Source organism: Psittacula echo, assembly GCF_963264785.1.
Source record: "Psittacula echo genome assembly, chromosome: 10".
NCBI lineage: Eukaryota > Metazoa > Chordata > Aves > Psittaciformes > Psittacidae > Psittacula > Psittacula echo.
Window position 1 is genome coordinate 14,902,572 of NC_137741.1, and position 21,604 is coordinate 14,924,175.

General features: G+C 45.8%; 1 protein-coding gene across 4 annotated transcripts in view; it reads left to right on the top strand.

Annotated features, from left to right (window-relative positions):
* Window positions 1-21,604, top strand: part of NTRK3 (neurotrophic receptor tyrosine kinase 3) — a 205,736-nt gene that overhangs the window by 68,928 nt on the left and 115,204 nt on the right. For 3 of the 4 annotated variants that reach the window (XM_080626561.1, XM_080626564.1, XM_080626562.1), the window contains exons 9-11: window positions 256-279; window positions 1,013-1,083; window positions 2,847-2,949. In XM_080626561.1, coding sequence (XP_080482687.1) covers window positions 256-279; window positions 1,013-1,083; window positions 2,847-2,949 — 198 coding nt within the window. The remainder of the gene's footprint in view (window positions 1-255; window positions 280-1,012; window positions 1,084-2,846; window positions 2,950-21,604) is intronic. The other variant, XM_080626563.1, reaches the window with a different exon arrangement.

A 21,604-nucleotide genomic window follows, 5' to 3' on the forward strand; every position in this document is an offset into this window, starting at 1 on the left:
CTTTGTCCTTGGGTGAACACTGCCATGCAAAGCAAAATCTCCTCTCCCTTGCAGTTTCCCCTGTGCTCTCTAGCATATCCTGCTGGCACATGCACTGCAATTTCCAGTTACAGTTGCACAAAGGACAAAATGTGAGAAGTTGGTTTCCTGGGCTCTTCGGGGTGGTGGAGTGTGTCTGAGGTGCGTTGCGAGTGCAACCAATCTCCCTTTGCTGTGCTGCTAACTGTGTTGCTTCTCTCTTTGTCCTTTCCACAGAGAGTACAGACAACTTTGTTTCAAGTAAGTGTCTCCTTGCCCTTCACATACTGTGGGTGTTTTGGTTTTGTGACTTAAATGCTCCTGGAGGAAAAATAAGGAAGCCTAAAGCAAGTTGGTTGCACAAAGCTCTGCCTTCTCCATGCATGAGCCAAGATAACTGGGGAGCTTTCGATCAGCTGGGTAATCTCTAGAGCCCTGAAGATGTTAACTTCCCTCTAGTGACGTCCTGAAGAAGGTCCTATAGTGGAAATGACGTTTGGTTGAGATATAGTGGAAGGGGTCTTGACTAGATGCAGGCTGGCCAGTCTCCAAAGCAGTTCTGTGTCATGGCCCATTTGCAATGTGCTTCCTCAATAGACTCTTCTTCCATCCCACTATACCATTCAAGCAACTGCCTTTTCAAATCAGGTTCTGCTGGAGTCAGTCTTGGGCTTAACTCAGCCCACTTCTGAGAGCTCTGAGAGATGGCTCAGGGGTGGAGATCACCCATCCAAGGACATCAGGCACCCAAATGTTTCTCATTTGTAAGGCTGGAGTGACATCAATGTTGTCCTGGTCTGTGTTTTCACTGCTGCTATGCATAGAGAGCTATCTGATGGTTGATTTTGGTGCCTTCTGAAATAGAAAGTTGCAGCCTCTGTTAGGGGTGAACTGGATCTTCTTAGGTCAGGCACTGCCATTGGGGATGTGCTGGAGGCTTGGGAGTTCCATGAGCGTCATGTTAAATCTTCTGCCTTTGGTGTTTTGGTTTCAGTTGGTGACTATGAAGTGAGTCCCACCCCACCGATCACTGTGACCCACAAACCGGAGGAGGACACTTTTGGGGTGAGTCCTGTCCTCCGCTGCCGAACTCTTTTGCATGCATTTCTTGTTGTCGATGACTCAGTATTTAGATTACTGTGCCGTTTTCAGATATTTGCAAGGAAAATCTCTTCCTTTATGACTCAAGACAACAATCAGAAGGATTTTATGGCTTGTGTCAGGCAAGAAAATACTGACACAAACCATCTGATCCCCTTGGTCTGCAGTGTGGAACCAGGGAGCTCTTTCAAAATCAGGCATCCTGTGAAGTCACTGCTGGCAGGGTCAGAAATTCTCACTCTAAAAAAATAGCACCCAGAGAACAAATAAACAGGCGATTGTGTGTTTCAGGCTATTATTGATCAGTTAAGTTTAGCCCTGTGAGGGACTCAGATTTAGCTTGCTTCAATTCTGTCAGTGCCAGTTTGCCCTCTCTCCTGCTCTGCAGGGCATGCCAGGAATGAAAAAGGAAGGAGAGCCTATGGCTTGTCAGATCTCAACATTGTCTTTCTTCTGTCAAATCCAGGTAGATAAAGACAAAACCAGTGCATACAAGTGTTATACAGGGGGGAGTTAGCACATTACACAATTGCTCTAATTATGCGTGAGTGTTCAGATCTTGAAACCCACCATGTGTTAACTGAATGAACAAAACTCAATCCACCTTTGTTTTGGTTCTCGTCCAACTGAAAATCTCCTATAACTGAAGTGAAAGCTTTGACGAGTGGGACTGGAGTAATAATGTGCACTGATTATTAAATATAAAGCACAGCAAACAAGCTGGGGGATCAAAATAGAACGTGGTAAAATAAAACACTTTAAAATATTATAACTAATGTACCAAGGGCAGGGAAAGGGGTTGCAAAATGAAATTACTTTTTCTTGGTTAAATGATGTATTTTCTATTACAGCAGAATACAGCTTTATAAAAGGAAGTGAAGCCTAAATGCATCACAAGACCCAGTGCAGGAGAACAATTGGACACACGCCAAAGAAATTGTTGTTTACATCAATGCAATAAAAGTATCTCGAGCAAAGACTTGAAGGAATAAATATTCATAAATATTAAAATAAGCCTGGGATTGTAAACCCTTTAGGGCAAGGAGATTTTCTTTCCTCTGCTTGTACACTGCCATAGTGGAACCACGGTTCCAGTGAAAGACTTTGGACATTGTTGCATTATAAACATTAACTACTAAAATGATAATAAATAGGGAACTGGTAGGGTTTTTTTGAAAACCAAATGTTTTAAGGGGTGAAAAAAGAAAGTTCTGCCTAATTTCTTCTAACCTCTTTTTGTGTGTGGTATTTTCCCTCATTCTTTGTCCTGAGGGATGTTTGGATGGAGACTGACGGCTCTTTCTAATGAATTTTCTGCTGCTCCTGTGTGTTCCCAGCTCAGGTTAATATAGCTTTAGTGTTGTGACATCGTGGCACAATGGTGATGTTGGAAATAGATGCTTATGATGTGCTCAGTAAAGGGAGAGCCTCAGGCATTGGAGCAGAGGTCCTCCTTCCCCGCAGGTATATGGAGTGAGGGAATGATGCCAGAACAGCATCACAGATAGGGACACCCCAGAGCTCCTTGTCCTGCAAACAGCTTTTAATGCTTCTAAGCTATGCCAGAGCCCTTTGTTTTAGCTTGTGTTTTCTTCCACAGCTGATATCCACAGGACTGCAGCAGATGGTATGAGCTTACAGAAAGGTTAACTCGGCAAGGAGGTGCTGTGTTTGCAATCTAGACTCCTAAATTCCTCTGTCTTGACTCTAAGGCTTTTTCTTTTCAGGTTTCCATAGCGGTTGGGCTGGCAGCTTTTGCTTGTGTCCTCTTGGTCGTCCTCTTTATTATGATCAACAAGTATGGCCGGCGGTCCAAGTTTGGGATGAAAGGTAGGTGCAGTCCCTTTACTTTAGCAGGAGGCACCTTCCAGGATTGCCCGGCTCTTATAGCACACGTGGAAAGGTGTTGTGGTTTTATTCCTACATTGTCAGTATTGGTGCAAAGCCTTCTAAAGAGAATGTTGTCCAGCCCTCTTCTGTTTGTTGAGAGAGAAATGGAGATATATAGGCTGGTGGTTCTCACCTGTATATGCTTCTGCTGGGCAAAAGTATGCATGTGTTCTACTTATCAGTACATAACTGCATCTACAGGTTGCCCAGAATAGTTTTGAGCCTGCTTCCTCCAGCCATTTCTAGAGGGAGTTGTACTCAGGAGAGCACGTTCTTGGATGAAATATTTTTTGTGGACTTGAAGCATCCTTTCCCAGAAGGATGTGAAATTGGCTTAGGTTCTGTTGGGAAGGCAGGTGGACCCATCCTGTCCCTGTCTGTGAATGGGGACCGAGATGCTGCTGTAAGGTTCTAAGGTCCATGCTGGGAAAGCAATTGCTGACCTGTCTTTCAGTGATGTGCAAGGTTTGTTTCGCTGCCTCTTTGCAGGAAGGTTTTCTCTTTTGCATGATGGATAACCACCTTAGAAGCTATTTCAGGGATCCTTGGTGTAGCAATTGGAAAATTAAAAGGCATCTGATGTTTCCCAGGCAGAACTGGGGTCTCTGTCCTGCCAGCACCAGTGCTGTGATGTGATAGAGCTAATGCCAGAAGAAAGTAAATGCCTGTATACCATCTGTTTTTTGTGACTGCTGGTATCTCCAGTTGGGCAGCGTTGGTGGTGACCAGTGAAGGCTGGAGGAAGAGCCTTCACATAACAAAACAGTTACCAGCCTAACTGGCATCTCATGCATACACTATTTGAAGCCAGCCTTTGACAAACATGAGCTTCTTCCAAGGCTTCTGAGTTGCAGCCCATTCCATGGCCTTGCTGGGGTCTGTGTTGCAGGGCAGGTAGATAGATTTGGGAACGTTTGTGCTTGCCTAGGGCTTTGTTTGCTTTAGGGAGACATTTCCTGAGTGGGTCCAGATGGGATTCTGGCTGGAGTTTCCCCTATGCATCCTATGGAGATGGAAGACAGGACACTTAATTAAATAGTGAATCTTCTACACCATCTTAGCAATATTTAGTCCATATGTCCAATGATAAGAACCATCTGGTAGGGTGTGTTGACTGGTGGGTGGAGTAGAGGAATGGAAGACACGGTTCCTGGGATCAATTCCCAGCTCTTCTACTGACTCACTTAATGTCCACAGGCAATTAGCTGTCTTAACCTCTGTCTCTGCTTTAATTTCCCCATCTGTACAATTGTGATGATGTTATGTGCCTTCTGGAGGGATTTGTCAGAACACTATGGAAGTGCTTGGGCATTTGCCGCTGATGGTGCTTAGAGATACAAATGTAAAAATGAAAAGTAACTTCTGACCCTAGTGGAAGAGGAATAAGCCTTACGTGAGTAACCAGCCTTGGTGAACAGATGTGTGTATGTGTTCAGAGGTGTTTGGATAAGTGTTAGTGGATATTTTTCATTCCTAGAAACCAGAGGAGTGCTGTGATGGGCCTTTGTGTGTGCAGTTTTTGGGAGGCAAAAGTGCTTAGGCAGAAAAGGCTGCTTTCCTCCTCACCATGCTGTATTTCTTCCAATTCTGATATGAAACCACAATCCGGCAAAGTTTCTGGAAGTTTTAATGATGACCTTGCTTGGAGAAATGGAGTTGACAGAAGTGAAATACATCTTTAAAACCAGGGAGATAGCTCTTTAATGAGTCACAAGTGTCACAGGCATGACCGGGAGCAGCCTACTTGTAGTGCCTAAGCTTTGCTCCCTGTTGGAGGCTGCAGATCCTTCTGCCCTTTGGACAGGATAGTCCCAATCTGGCAATGGTACTTTGAAGCTTGCATTTCTTTTGTGTGTGCTGGGTGTCTTTTCCTCCTCTTTCACTCCACCAATGGGATGCTGTTCCTTTCCTTCTCCCTGAAGGCTTCCTATTCATGGGGTGATGCTCTTGTCCAAATCATCAAATCACTTCAGTGAGTGGTCCTGAGCTGCTTTTCCAGGGTCTCACATATAGGTTCTGCCTTATTCTGACACCCTGTCTGGGACAGTGCAGCTGGCAACCACCTCCAAATTGCCTTTAGCCAGCACTTCCCTCTGGGTCCCTCATTATCAGTTAATTCTTGGGCAGGAGCCATCCTGAATGGCACCAGCATGTTATCATTTACTAAGGAAAAAACCCCAAGCCCTCGTGTCTTTTGGGGAAGTGTGTGATTCCCTGATCAGGAGCTATTTGTCGCCAGTTGATATGTTGCCACTTGTTGTTGAAATCCCATCTTGGCAGGCCTGCAGGAGCAGGTTTTTCCTGTTGTTTTTGTCACAGACACAGAACATTATGTGCTCATGTTGGACATGTTACCCACAGCACCTCATGAGCCTCTGAGCACATCTTTTTCTTTCTGTGTTTCCTAGCCTTTAGCAGATGGTTCATCTCAGAGAGAGAGGTGAACTTGGACTGAGAAGGCTGGATGTCACATTGGGCTGAAAAGTCCCCCTTGGCCAGCCTCCTGGGTTTCCCACCAGGCTTAAAAGTGGACTAATGGGCTACCAAGTGTCCAGTATCCCAGCTGCCTTTGCTGGGAAGAAAGTCACCGTGTCTTGGGGCATGTGTATGCTGGGGGATATGAAACTATGACAGCTATGAGACTAAGAGATACGGAACTATGAGAGGATGATGTGCCCACATTTGTCCTCCTCTAGCTGGTAGCACACACACCCTTGGAGCACTGCACGAGTCCTGGCAGAACCACTGCCCTGGTTGTGACCTAGCTACTGGTACAGCCAACAGCCAAGTGGTGGAAAAGCCTGTGCTGCCAAGTGTGCTGTCAGTGGGCTGGAGCGGTGGCATCAACAAAAGCTCCTTGTGAAGGGGGTTGTGACCTGCTGTGCTCCTGGCTCCTTAGTGTCCTGCTGCTGAGCTCACTGAGGCTGGCTCTGTGCCATCCCTCTTGCCTTTTCCTGCTCCTTCTGAAGAGGAAATTCATTAGCATGGGATGGCAGAGGTCAGATCCCTTTTCTGGCTGCCTGGTGATTTTGGCTCCAGTAGCTAGGGGGAATAGAGATGGACTGAAGCATCTAGGGGGTCACTGGAGCTGGGGTGGTGGGTGCAGCAGGGAATTGGCAAACAAAGTGCCTTTTTGTGGTGTTACATGGGCAACGTGGAGACAGTGGAGGGAAAGCACAGTGAAAAGTGAATGTAAAAACTGAGACATGTTGAAGCTGCAAACACGGGCTGCAACCACTTGCTGAAGGTTGATGTATCCAGAGGGGAGGCTGAGATGCTTTTTAAAGCCTTGTATTCATGTGGGAAGAAGAACAGGATCTTACAGTGCAAGAAACTGGGAGCCAGGGCCCTTGGGTCTACTGCCGTGTCCCAGGGGAGTGAGTTTTGTAGGTGGGATAAACCACATGGGAGTAAGGAGCCTGGCATCCTGTGCTCAGTCATTGCTTGCTCTGGGCTCAGTGTCCCGCGTTTCCTGGCTGTGCGCCAGAGGTGGAGGGTTTTACACCTCACCTTCTGGGTTGTCTTCTGATCAAAGTTTAATCCCAGCAGATGACAGGAAATCAAGTTTCACAATATAATACAAAAAAAGCTACACACAGGTCCCAGGATTAACAAAAATGAAATTTCATAAAAGAATAACAGCACAGAAAAGTCCTGGGACTTACGAAATGTTCGGATGGCGCAGCGATGGATGCCGTGTAAATGCTTAAGTTGATGGACTGGAATAGATGCTCCTTTTGCTTGTTTTCTCTTACATCTGCAAGTGCCTAGGGATAAGGAAAGTGTGCTCATGCATATTTGTGTGATGTATTCCTGGTCCTGCACAACTTTAAAAACAAAATACAAACAAATTGAGTTTGCTGGGATATTAGGAGAAAGGTGCTAGAGAAAATGCAGAGACAAGAGCACTTCTTGTTTTGCTGAGATGAACTATTTTCCAAGCTCTGAGATTAAAAACTACTTGAGTTCTCCAAATGAGGTTTTCTTCCTCGGATGGAGGCAGTGCCAGCTAATGCTTCAGACCTGGTTACAGTTGGCGAAAAGTCGATTGCTTTTTAATCTGATTTCCTAACGAAATAAAGCGTGTGATCGCGCTGCCTTTCTGTACACGTGAGTGCGTGTGCACAGCTCTACCTGCCTGGTTCTTCCCTTTCTGTGCTGCAGTTTTTGGACCCACTAGCCCATTCCACCCAGAGGAGATGGGGAAAAGGCTTAGAGATGCCCTTATAGGCATCATGGAAGTAGTGGGTCTAAATAGAGGATGACAACTCAGGTGATGCCCCACTGATGGAAATGCCTCTCTAGGCATCAGAAAATCCGTATGGAAGCTCAGCCTAGGGCAGAAACACAAAACACAGGGTCCAGGCTTTTGGGGGTCTGCTGTGGTGGGTGGTGTGTACATCTGCGCACATGCATGTTCACGCTTTCTCTCTGTATAGGCAGAAACAACAAGGAGGTTGGGGAGAAACGAAAGAACAGTAAATAAATACTGCCCATGCTTTGTGTAATGTGTGAGGAATCGCATCGCTCTCAGTGCACTTGCTATTTGTTCTAATAGCCCTGATCAAAATGCTGGCACTGATGATGTGCATGTGGATGTCAGAAGTACTTGCAGAGCTCTTTCATTGTAATTTAGCATTAGTTAATAGGTACTTAAAGTGGTTGCCTATTTGATTATGATTGGGAGTTATTAACATTCTTTTCCATAAACAGATGGTAACTGTCCGCTGAGTCAGTTGCAGAACAGTTCCAGGGTTCTGATTCAAGAGAACCAGCTCCTGCAAGGATATCTTGGGTGCCTGGCTCTTTGCTTTTGTTGATTTGGGTTTTTTTTTGTTTCTCTTTTATTTTTTCTTTCCTTCTTCAATATGCAATTATTGCTGCCGCTTTAAAGGGGGGATAAAAATAATATACAAGATCCATAACCTTTCAGATGAGGCTTAATTCTGACACGTGTTTGGCCTTGGCTAAGCCTGACTATAATCATGGACTGGTTGTTTTTCCTTGATTATTTGTTTGTAGTTGTATAGGCATGAACAAACACTCTGCAGCTTGGAGAGCCTGCACCTTAAGGGTTAGTTGCTGAGGAGAAATCTGTGATCAAGGCCCTTTCATTTCATCCTCCTGGGAGCCTGCCATGTAACAGGAGCAGGAAGAAAGAGAGAGTGAAGTGATAGCAGCCAGCCTGGCATGGCTACGGGAGAGAAGCAGCCTTACATTAAAAGCCACAGCTAACCACGGGGTCTGAGGGATGTATAGTGAGCCATACTAATGAACTGGAAGTCGGAACAGATTGCTGTTGCTTTCTTTGAGCCCGGGTGTGTGATGCACAGAGCCCAGCAGGGCTGAGGAGCTGAGCCCGAGGAACAGCTCTGGGGCTGTTGGAAACTGGGGCTTTTTCTTGTTGGTATCCTTGTGTTTGCCTGAAAAGCCCCTAGATGTACTGCTTGTGCTCGGTATTACTTGATTTTATTTGCCTGGGAAGTGCATTGAAAGGGCATGCGGTTTCACTGGGGCTTCCTTCTATAAATGCCTGTTTATACTCTGCTCAAGTGCGAGCTGTGCTATATATTTATTTATTTAGTGCCTTCAAGGTGACAAAGCATAAAGCTCTTAGAACTGCTGCTAAGTGCCTTACCCTCTGCTAAGCCATCAGTCCATAACTGTGGCCGCAAGGGAAAGCTGCTACAGAACCCTTGGGCTACTTGGCACACCTGCAAGAGATCCCACCTCTCCACTGTATACTTGACATATATATACATATATAGAGAGGTGCTGTGACAAGGTACTTGCTTATGCCTCCTCTCTCTGTGAAGGCAGATCTGTGCTCACTGCAGCAGTTAATGCTCACACCCCTTGTTCTTTGGTCCCAGATAGCGTTAGTCCAGTGAAGGCTTTGAAAGATGGGGTGCTGCTGTCTCCTGTTGCTGCCTGAAGGAGCAAGGGGCTGCCCTTGGCTGGAGACGTGCATCAAATGCCCCTGCAGGAGGAATGGTTAGCTGAAGGTCAGGATTTATTTAGACTTGGAAATAAAGCATTTTCCATCTGAGATGTATGAAGAGATTATTTATAAAGGAAATGTAAAGTGCGCTGACCAGCCATGATCTATTCCAGCTGCTTTTACAAAACCGAGGTGTCTATTTTAGGCAGCTACTAAAAGCGTTTAAAAAAAGTCAGATCAGTAGTTTTCAGGTGACCAGGAAGCCCCAAGGCTCCTTCACATCACATTCTGCACGCTCTTTCATCCTATGGTGACCTCCCTTGCTTACAAGGGCACAAAGCTGCTCCGGTCATCAATGGATGCTGGACCCCAGATGCAGCACTCACCCCAAAAGAGCCCCATGGCACGACTGGCATTTGCCCAGAGCAGTTCTGCACTAGCCGGAGTCTCACCGCTGACTTTCACAAGTGGTTGTCACATCGCAGTGTCTGAAGCTGTGCGAGTGACCCTTGTCTCACCTGTGATTCAGCGCGATGTGAGCTCAAAGTGAGGTAGAGGAAAGTTTTTGAAATTTAGGGGTTTTTAAGTGATTTTATTGAAGCCATTCCTGTTTCAGGCTCATCTTGCTTCTGCCTTTGTGTATGTGGTGGGCACAACCTTGAGGAGGGAGAAGATGAGAATGAGCCATGGCTGCTTCCCTTGCCTCTCAGGGTCAGGAAGATGCACTTCATCCACTCACCATGCAGAAGCAACTGAGTTGCCCCAATTCCCCATCCAACTGCTTGCAACACATCTTTTCCACAGCTGTGAAATCACCCAGGCTCAGTCACCCCAAGGACCATGCAGAAGGTGCTAATCCTCAGGGGACTCCTTTCTGTGGCAATGATGCTTCTGCCTGCCCATTCCTTGTCTCCTGTGTTTGCTGCTTGGCCTGATGGTGCCTGTCCTTCTGTCTTCATGTGGCTTCGCTTTAGTGAAAGATGCAGGAATGACAGCACAGAGACAGAGTAATTCTGTTTATCTCCAGAACAGGTATCTACAGCAGCAGGATAAGCTATTTTTTCAACCACTATAACTAGCCTGATGAAGAGACATTATCTCCACAAACCTCATGTCCTCTGCACTGTCTCGTGTCTCTGAAGGCAGCTAACAACCAGACAACTAAGTGTCAACTTTGATGTGGCTTTACTAAGGTGCAGGGCAGTGTGGGAAATAGAAAAGGGCTTTAATTAGTAACCTAATTGTAGTTTGTCTGTACTGCAGTTGTCCAATTATTCTCTGGAAAAGGTTTTTGCTATTGTTAATGCTGATAAATGGTCCTTTGGGATGATGTCCCTGGTGAGTTTATCACCTCTTCTTCTTGGCTTGCTGTAGGATTGTTGCTCATTTTTGCTGTGTTTAGCCAGGGATGCTGAGATCTGGCACTCTGTCGTTAAGCCCTGGAGCAGGAGAGCTTTGCTTTTGGTCAGGGGACAGGTGACTGTGATGTGAATGGCAGTATTGGCAAGGGAAGGGTTTAGGAGCTGTGAAGGCAAATGTAAAGAAGAAAGAGAACTGTGCTGCTTTGTTTTGGGCTGAATGTGTTTGAAGGAGTGCCTAGAAATTTGGAGGCAGTGGAATAACTTCTCAAGGGAATTGATAGGAGCTGTCACTTGGGCTGTTCAAGCCTCGACTGGCAAAAGCACTGAGGAAGTAAATTGTAGAGAGCACTGGAGCATCTGATGATCTGATGGGCTTGTTCCATCTCCAGCTTCTATTTCTTATAGTGCAATAACGAACCTGCCTGTGTCCTGGGCAGCCCTGAGAAACTGTCATCAGCACCAGTGTGTGGTGTGTGTTGATGAAGGCAGGAGCAGTGCAGAACCCTGTTTGAAGCTCAGGCATCTCATTTCAATCTACAACTGTGCTATTAAAAATCAATGGACCAGAAGATATGCCTGTACACAAAGGTGGCTGGGTAGTATTTTGTGCACAGGAGGAGTAAATCACATTTGGATTTTCTTATTTTGTGTCTCATGGGCAGGGTTATAATCCAGTTTCTGTTTGGGACAGTGGTCTTCAGTTGGTTTAATTCCTCAGCCCAGCATCTGCAGGAGTTATCAGCCTCTTTTGGAAGGGGCTGTTTCATCAGGACCCTTACGCTGCAGCCCAGCATCACGCACACCCTGGTGCTGGGTTGGGGTGGTTTTGTGGCTCCACTGGCTGCCCTCTGATGTTGTTGAAAGGCCTCATTCTGTGACCAGCGAGGGTTTTCCCTGCAGAAAAGGAAAAAGCCATTTTTGATCTGAGCCCCATTGAGAAGCACTGCCTCTGGTGAGGTGGTTTTGCCACATCTGCCTTTGATGCCACTTGAGCCAAAGCAGCACAGCAGCTTCAAAAACTGCACAGGATGAAAACTCGTGTGATTATAGCGAAGAAAAGGGATGGGCCTACTTAGATTTCAGATAAAAAACCTCTTTGGCTTGCTTCTCATTCCACCTGAACCAGCTATAAGAGGAGCTAGTGCCAGTGAACCTGCATATCCATCTTCTCTCTGTCCCAGGGTGTGTTTCATCCTTCCCAGCAAATAGCAATTTCTTCCATCTTAATGCGGTAAAGAGCCAGACAAAAGGCTGTGAATTGGTGTTAGAGGAAAAAACTTTGTTTTCCTTCATAGAGAGCTTCACACAGCACAGGCTGAGGTGCTGGTGCTGCTCTGGGATGGGCAGTGTGATGGCACTGGTGTCCTGACTCAATGCTGGCTGCAGAAGCCTGTGGTGCAAAACAGCTCCTGGGGTTGGGGCAGGGGAGAACTGGCCCTTTTTTTGCTGACAAAACGATTCCATCTTGATGTTTTAAAAGCTCTTGTAACATCCGCAATTTTCCAGATGGATAATGAAAGCCAGTGAGCAGAGGCGTCTCGGCGGCTTTCGAAGCACTTGCCTGTGGAGCTACGTCCATTGGTTTCATATCTGCTGACAGGGCTTAATAATCATTACGCTAAGTGGAGCCGGCACTTGGGGAGGCAGGTAATGCCGCTGCTGCCCTTGGGCTGAGATGTGTTGCCCACTGTGCAGTGCAGAGCTGCCGATCCCCATCCTGGAGGCTGATCTCTGCCTCTTTTCCTCCCAGGCTGCAGAGCTCTGTGGGAGCTGCTCCTGAGTCTGCTTTCTTGGCACACAGGGATGCTTTTGGGTCAGGCCTGGGGGGGCTGCGCTGCTTCCATTGGGTTCCAGCTTCAGTCCTGCTTTGGGAAGAGGGAAAGAGAGCTGGGGTTTCCCACAGTCAGCAGGTGCATGGCCTGTATGAATAAGCAAAGCATGTCTTTATCCAAAGTGCTTGTAGCAATGTGTGCCCTTTTTCTGATTGATGCTGGGATAATAATTAGCATTGTCCTACTTACTAAGCTATGATATAATCTTTACAAAGGAGAGATGTTTGATATTATAAAAAGTAAAGAAAAGCTCCATAATTTTGAGGAAACAATGGCCCACTTTGGTGGCTGCAGAAGCCACTTCTTTGGTGCCACTCAACAAGGAGACTGGTCTTTTCCCAAGTAGCAAGTGATGGGGCAAGAAGAGAAAATGGCCTCAAGTTGCACCAGGGGAGGTTTATACTGGATATTAGGAAAAAAAATCTTCACTGAAAGGGTTGTCAGGTTTTGGAACAGGCTGCCCAGAGCAGTACTGAATCCCTGGAAGTGTTCAGGAACAGTGTAGATGATGCCCTTAGTGACATGGTTTAGTGGCGGACTTGGTAGTGCTGCGATAAAGGTTGGACTTGTTCTTAAAGCTTTTTTCCAACCTGTGATTCTGAGAAGGCTGGATGTTAGATAAACCCAGCCTTAACATGGTGAGCCTCTCTGGGTTCAAACTTTGCCAGGCTTGTGCCACCCAGGCCAGCACTAGCAGGGAAGAGCCACATAAATCAAATTTACTGTTATTATTAATACTGTTGTATGGCAGTGCTCATATCCAAGCCAGTTGGAATTAATTCTTCAAGGAAGTTTTTTCTGAGACACTATCAAATATTTTACTAAGCCCAAATATATTACAGTCGTCGTTGACTAATTTTGTAATTCAATCAGGGGAAAATAAGGCATTGAAGGTAGTTCAGTGTGATTTGTTTTCATAGGCCAATTGCTTCATCCTCTCATTTAGGCTCTTAAATAGTTTTTTTTCTTAGTATTTCTTTGATTTTTTTACTATAAATTTAAAGTTAGGCTTATTAATTTCTCCTTCACATCAGCCAGGAGAACAAATACAAGATGTGTGCATATATGTGTGTATAATGTGAAATATCTTGACAGATTTACAGAACATTTACCACCTTGACAAGTTTCTCAGCCTGGAATTAAATTGGTAGCAACATCTGGTAATGAGACTTCATGCCTTTTGGGCTGCTGAGTGCTGCTATAGACTGCTGCAGGTCTGTCCCCTTGGTGCATGGGACCAAGAGAGGAAATATTGCTGAATTTTTCAGTAAGGCTTAGTTTAGCTGTTTTGACCATTATTTAATTTTCTTTCTCTCTTTTTGTTATGATTATTTTTCTTTAATTTAAAGAGTATTATTTCTTCTATCTCCTGTTTGCTTTCAATCTCCCTTGATGTAAAGTGTTGTGATAGAAATTGAAATTAGATACAGCCTGATTTTACCTCTTGGTGTCTGCAGAAATCCCCTTCCACTCTGATGCTGCAGGGCAGCTGGATTTTAGGTTTTTCTCCCCTTTTTTAATATTGTCATTTAGTTCTTAATAACAAAGCATTTGATCTTCACTACATTTCTCTTCTATCTACATTTATTATGCTACTGGTGTATTTAGGAGTGATTTGGGCTTATTCTCTCTGCTTAAGGATTTCAAGTAATGCTTCTTGGCTGTAACTGTCTATTAACATCATACCGGAGTTAATAGGATGTCAGCATGTGCCAAACCCCCTCATCAGCAAAGCACATGTATTCCACCCTGGCATATTAAAACTGAAGTTGCAAGGGTAAAGCAGGGCACCTTCCTACCCCCTGATCTGTATAGGTAAAGGCATTGATTTAAGTGCTGCTGAACGTGCTGTGATCAGGTCACACCAAAAAGAGTTGTTTCCTCTTGAGTGCATCCCAACAGAGAAGCTAAAATCTGCACTGGGTTTAGGGACGCTTCCACAAAGGGCGTAGCACTTGGTTTGTTTTTGTTCCTGCCAGAGCTTTGGCAGGGTTTGAGCCAGTGGTTTTGAGACCACCTGTATGGGAAGGCTTTTTATTAATCTGCCAAAAAAGAATGAGGTTCTGCTTTTTTTGTTAAAAAAGTTTTTGTTGAATTCAGAAAAATTTGAATTCAGAAAAAAAGAGAATTTGTTGAATTCAGTTGATTGAGTCTTTTACTAAATCGAAATCTTTTACTAAAAATCTACATATTTTCCCTCCATCAGACTTTACCCTTGGACTTTATTTTTTCACCCATATGTAGTTCTCGAAGCCATCAAGCTTTTGTGCAAATTCCAGGTCCTTTAACATCCTCCATTCTTAGTGGAGAACCTTCAATCCTGAACCCAGCGCTTGAGAGCTTTTCCCCGGAGGCATTTCCAAGTGTTTTACTTTCAGATGTCAGTGAAAGCTGCCAAGTACATACAAAGCCCCACTTGCTTCAGGACCTTTGAGCTATCTTCTGTGGCACATGAGCCTTCTGAAAACTTTATGGCCCTTGCCCTATCACTGTCTACGGTGTGCTTTGGATAGCATGGTGCTTTATGACATGCAAAGGCGTTGTGCAGTTTGCTGTTGGAAGATAAGGAATGAGGATGAGGAAGGATGACGGAGAGGCAATGCTGCAGCCAGGTGCTTATTTGACAGCCTAATGCTTCATGTCACCATTACCAAAGCAGGTAGGGAAGGAGGAAACTCCACTCAGTGCTTTGTGCACACTGGAGCATGGGCATATGTGGAGGTATTTCAGGGAGATAAAGGTAGGAAGATGCTTTATGAAGTTGGTAGTAGCTGGTGGTATGTGCCTGTTTGTCTGCACTGAGCTGCGGAGCCTAGGAGGGAGATTTGCTGTTGGACAGACTTTATGGGTAAATCTTGGCTGGAATTTGCACTGACGATTTCCTAAGTGCTGGTGTGCCTTGAGCAGTGGCGAAGGAGGGGAGGCAGCGCTTGCATCTTTTCTAGGGTGTGAATGGGGAAGGCAGGAGGAGGCTGGCGGGATGACAGAGCAGCAAGTGTTTCCCAATTTGGTTAGCGGTGTGGGAGATAGAATGTTAGTAGTTGAATTGTGATTTCTTTTATTGGCCTAGTGAGCACAGTAGCTATGGGAGATGCGTTACCCATGGATGTGGCTCCGCTGTACGTGTTGCTGTCCTTGAGAATTTCTACTGAAGGATGTTGTCACGATAAAGAGGTTTGGTTGATACTGAATCCAGCACAGCTCTGTCAATTTAAATTGTTGAGAAGGTACATACAAGTGTCCTGATCAAGCAATAAAACTAAAGCAGAATGCACAAACCCTTGTCTTTGGAGCCAAAGGCTGTCCTATGCTAGTGCAGAGCAGGGAAAACTATGTGGCAGCTTGCCATTATTGACCTCATGTCTCCATCACTCTCAGATCAGGTTCAACCAAATCGTCTCAGTACCTTCCTGATTTACTTACTACAGGACTGAAGATTTGAGTTTAAAATCATCAGTCCAGAGCCTGGAAATAGGTGTGTACACTATTAATAATAATAGGTGTTTTGGGTAAGGAGGAGCACTGTGGGCAGCATTGCATGAGTTGGTGCCTTATGATGCGGATGCTGAGGCACAGAGGGTCAAACACTTTGTGGTACTAAAGAAAGCCTTCAGGATATCAAGATGTGATCTCCTAGAAATCGTAGGCTGAGGGAAATGTTCCTAGTAAATTTTGGCTCCTAGAGGATAGATAAATAAATGCGCTTGCTTGAGGTACTTTATCCCTGTTTCTGGGGTGTATCACAAATGCAAAGATCAGGCTTTCGCTGTGGTTGTGCCTCTTCTGCTGCAGACACAGGAAACGTGGGCTGGGAGGGAGGGAGACACTGTGTGTGCACTTCAGGAGGAGTGAAGACCGGCTGATGCACCTCTCCTCCAGCCTTTATCAGTTGTGACAGCATCTTCAAGCCCTACCAGTGGTACTTTCTTTAGGGGAAGGTCTTCTCTTACCAGATCAGCTGAGCCTTGCTGGAAAAGCAGCTGGTAGATAACTCTGTTAGTGGCTACCAGCTGAGGACAACTGTGCCAGTGTTTTTCTAAGCATAGCCGTTTAAAAAGTAGCAAGGGGAATTAAGAGACAAATCCTGGTGAAATTCTTCTACCGTGCTTGACCAGTCCTGGGTTTAAAGTCTAGTGAGTGCTGAGGTATATGTATCACGGGAGCAGGGTATGGTACTTAATAAAATGTTTCATTAGAGAGCTTTGCTCACAGTGACTCAGAGTGGGTAAGTTTGTATGGTCCTGATGAGCAGACTGGGACAGAGATGGGCTTGGGCACTGAGATGAGTTGCTTCCTGCTGTGACCAGCAGCCAAATGAGACATCCAGAGCATGCAAGGGTTAAGGGCCATCCAAGCAGAAATGACTTGCAGACTGTTAAAATACCAAGCCTGGATTTTCGTTTATCCTCTGCTAACAAGTCTGCCTTGGATAGTTCATCAGTTTGATGCTGAAGTAGCTTTCTCAGAGGCTTAATGAGACTAATCACTGCAGACTCCCTCCACAGCTGTCCAGGAGGGGTAAGTTCCTCATTAGGCAGATGCAGAAGCATTTTGGATCTGTATCTCTCGCCACTGACCGCAGAGTGAGCATCGGGGACATCCATCAGACTTGGTTAAAGGCTGGGAGACCCAAAGATGAAACATGCTGAGGAGAAAACCATCCTGAAATGCTATCCTGAACATCATCTTGAAGAGTGGGAGTGCTTGTTGACCACCTTTGTGGCACGGGCTTGCCGCAATTGCCAAAGTGGTTTTGGGAGAAGTCTAAGTGTATGCTCAGAGTCTTTTGAGATGCATATTCCTGGCAGATCTCTCTGGCATCTGCCAATGAGAAGTGCTTCCCACGCTCTTTCACTGTGCTTTTTGTTGGAGATTGTTACTAAACTTTTTTGTTATAATGTCAGCTAGAGAAGAGATGAGGTGTGAAGGAGGTTACATTATCACTGCCTTCTGCAGGCAGTGAAGGGGAAAAAAGGGAGTTTGGAGATGTTTCAGGAGGTGAATAGACAAGTAGCAGTGGCCTGAACTTCAGGAAGATTTGTGAAGGGGGTAGAAGAGCTTTGGGAAAATAGAGAAAGCTGATGTACAGCCGGGGAGGGGGGTGGTGGTGGTGGTGGATTTAAGGCTTGGACAGGAGAAGCGGAGACAGATTTCTAGGACATATTACATGCTCCAACACTGAGGGCCCAATCTCAAGATTTCTCTACTCCAAAGGACAACCAACCTGGAGAAACTGGTAAAGGTCTTGTGTGGACCAGGACTGCTGGCCATAGGACAGAGTGGCCATGGTGGTCCCTGCCTGCGCTATTCTCCATCCTCTTTCTCGGGAGCTTTCCTTGCTGGCTCCTTCACCCTTCCTCCCTGCTCCCCCCCAGTATTAACCACTCTGTCCAGCTCTCCTCCTAATGACCCCATCCCTCATCTGGAGCATGAGCAAATAGCACAAATTAGCACAAAGCATTAAGCTGCATCCCCAGCTCTGGAGAGGCTTGTGCGGGGCATTGTTGGCAGCTGAATTAGGTGCTGCCAATGTGGATGTTTTTCTCCCGACAAGAGCAGCATGCCCAGATTTTCTGCTTCCCACCCTGCGTGCTCCGGTTGTTCGCTGAGCACAAGTTACTTCTGGCAGCTTTCAGCACACCCTGTGTCGATCATCGCGCTGCTGGACGTGTGGATTTCATGCAGGAAAAGCTGCTTTTTCCTCTCCTGAAGAAGGAGTGAATTAAGCCATGTGTTTACTACCACTTGAGCAAATCACTCCCGGGCTGGGCCATGAGATACGCGGCTGGTGTTTGAAATTAAGAGCGCAAACATCAACATAGAAACTAAGAGAGGGAGAAGGAGTCTGCGTAATGGGATTACATTATTTCCACGCTAATATGACCTTGGAGATGGTCTACTGCTCTGCAGGGATTTGGGTAGTAATGCACTTGATAGCATCTTTTGAGGGGGTATGTGTTTATCTGCTCGTATTTATATCCACGCTTATGTATTTTTGTGTACGTGCACAGTGTTTATTCTTTCAGTTTATTGTGGAGTGTTTTACCAGTACATCTCCTGCTCTGTGTGACCTGGGGATGTTGTGGGGGTCCTCCTGCAGTGGTTTCAGATGCTGTGCAAGGGATTAATTCCTTTTCCTTTGACCTACCCCCTGAAAAGCAACAGTAAAACGCACTGCACCCCTTAAAGTCAGTACACAGCGGCAACCGCCCCAGGGACTAGATCTTCATGCCTTAGTCTCTGTTGGAGGCGGGAGGGGAAGGAGATATCAAAAGAAGGAGCTGCTGTTTGTTAAAGTGCCTTCTTTGTGGCATTATTAGTGTGGAGAAGAGCAGCAGCACCTCTTTTATCTCTGCTCTTGGGGTACCACACCGAGACTCATCGATTGCTGAGGTACCCGAGTCCTTGGCTCTGAATGGAGAGATTTCCAGATCAGAACTAGCATTTTGGATGCCTCTTGGTGGTCAGAGCACTGTGGTGCTGGGCAGGCTATAAATCATTAAAATCAATTTTTTATAATCACCAGTCACAGGAGAAGGGAGTTCTAATGAAATGGGTCCTGAAGTTTACTGACAGGCAGCATAGGGGGCTAGGAGAAGAGCATGGTTTTCCCTGTACAAAAACATCCATGAGGAGCTGCTTCTCTGGGTTAGAATATCCATAAATATGTATTTTTTCTGGAGGAGCTCACCATTCTGTCTGGATTCTGCAGAGCTTAGCTTTTGTTTAAGCAATAACAGCAGTTTTTTGCCTTTTCCCCCTTTTGTTTCAAGGTTATTTTCTTTCTAGAGGATGTGCAAATAACCTTTATGTATCAAAAGGAAAAAGAGACAAGGTAATGGTGATGTGGGAGCCTTGGGTGGTCTGGGAGCTTTCTGTGCTGTTCCCTTAATCGCCATGACATGTACCTGAGGATGCTGGGGGATGATGCTGTTGTTTTCTGGGATAGCACAATCTGCCTGAGCTGCGCTGTCTTGGGTTTGGGCTGTGCTGTGAGGTTTGAGCTCACCTCACAGAAGGCAGCAGCCCCTATAAGCACCTCAGTGATCACTAGGAGACCATGAGAAGGGATGAGCACAGTTGGCCTCTGAGGAAGTGGCTTTGAAGGCGTTGATTTAGGGCTGCTGGATAACCCCTTGCACCCTGGGCTCCGCTTCCAACTGGCTGCACCTCTCTGAAGGCAGGTTGTAGGCAGCACGTAGAGATGAACCTTTGCTTATGGTCTATAAAAAACACAATAGAAGCTGCTCTCTGCATCGAGGCAATTAAAATGTCTACTCTGTGCATAAAAAGACTCTAATAATCATAATAATAATGGTGAACTTAATGAGATTTCGGATGTCTTTGCAAACTGGACCAGGTTTGTAAGTTCAAAGATGCATCGCATTGCAGTCCCTGTGAACTGGAGAGTTGTCTTCCTCTGAGTGCTTCAGGGTGTGATGAAGGCTGAACATCCCCAGTCAGGTAGCCTGCACAAGGTATGTCTCATCCCAAGGGAAACAGGCATTAGTGAAAATGCAATCTGGAAGGTACAAGAGCAAAATATTTTGCCTGATGCCTTTTGGAAGAAATTCAGAGAAGAGCCACTAAAATGATTGAGGTTCTGCAGGGAATGTGTTATAAGAAAAGATTGAGAAAAAGAAAAGCTAAATGTATAAAATGCAGCTAGGCCAGAGTGAAGGGGAAGTGATCCCCAGTGGTGCATATTCAGAACAGCTGAACAATGGAGAAGTAAGAAGACTATTTAGGATGCTGGAAGGAGAATGTGGAGTGTATAGAATTGATTAAGCAAACAAAAAACTGTGCATATATAGATCCCATTTCCAAAGGAAAGACATGAGAGGAGCATGGAAGAGTCTCTGAAATGGATGCCTCAGCCTTTGGAAGCTTTTGAGCAGGGCTGAGGCGGGCAGATGACAAGTGCTCATCCCATGGGGTGGAGATGTCCTCACTGAAGTCCCTGCATGCTGAGATGGGGTATGGAAACCTCCTCGCCTTACTGGGCTTCCACTTTTTCCTTAGAAAGTGTGGATGGGTGGCTGGGCATCCTTGGCCTGCCTTCTCATCCCTGGACTGCCTTTTCCCTTCCCTGCTGCCGTGCCAGTGCATGAAATAGCAAGCTGGAAGGTGTGATAGGGATGACTGGCTGCAGTCTCCCTGCCTTGGCTGATTAATTAACTCTTCAGATTAATTTCCTTTCTGATTGCCGCTTGATTAATTCCTCCTAACTCTGTGAGACCTCCTCACCACTTAATCCTCTTTATAAGCCCTCAGAGTGCGATGCTTGAAGTAAACATCAGGCAAAAAAACACAAGGCAAACACTCTGAAATGCAAACACAACATCACCACCTGTGGGACCCCCTGCTGTGCCAGGACCTGGCACTTGTGGGGCTGCCCCACAGCACCCTGCCTCAAAGGCTCCTCCACTCTCCCCAAGCCTCCTTGCACCAAGCGCTGCTTTCCGCATCAGTTCTCCAGCATGTCTGCAGCAAATTGCACCATTTCACTTGTTGAGCCTGATAATTAGTGACAATATCCCAGTAATTTACCAAGGGGGCAGGAGGAGGGAGCTGTGTTCAGCTGCATTCAGCAGCAGGAGAGGATTTTCCTCACTGCTTCATCCTAAGTCATAGGACAATTTTTGATCTTGTGCAAGGGCACAAGATACTGCCAGGCATCGTGGCTTATCCTATCTCACTGCTCAGACTGATGCCATGGGGCAGGTCTGAGAGGTATGGGGATAACAGAACTTCCCCATCTCAAAGGAGAGTGGCACTGGGTGAGTTGGGTGCACCAGTTTGGTGATGGCAATGGTGTCAGAGTGAGTGGGGGTGATCAGGCTGAGCCTTGCCTTGATTCTAGACAAAACGCATATGCAGAAGGCAGCAATCCTGATCCTGCTGCTGGTGTTTTCTAATTTCGTTTTAATATCATTTTCTTTTTTTATTCCTGGGCATCCATTCCCAAAGGCCTCTGGGTGCTTTAATAAAATATAAGTGAAAACATAACTTCTGATGAGAAAAGAAATGCAGCCAAATGAATCCCCCAAACAGGAACGAAATCGTTCCCCTTCCTTCCCTACACTCAATAACCCAATGCGTGCCCCTGAGAAATGTAACGTTTAAAGAACAACAGCACTTCCTTGGCCCTTGTTTTTGAGGAATGTGTTGTGGTTGGAAACAAAGCTGTAGTATCCACCAGCTAAGTCCTAGTGAATTTGTTTTTCTTGTGACCTCAGCTGCAATGGAAACAGCAAGAATATTTTGCACCCAAAGTATTGTTTCGTGGCTGTACAGCGTGTGTCATCCATAAATGTGACCTAAACTAATGAATTTGGCTGAGTTTGAACTAACAAGTGGAAGAAAGTAAGAAAGATGGTGTGTGGAAAGAGGCACAGGCGGTGATTTATTTCTGTGGTGACAGGCAACACAAGCAGTTCTTGGAGTTTTTTGGAGCTGAT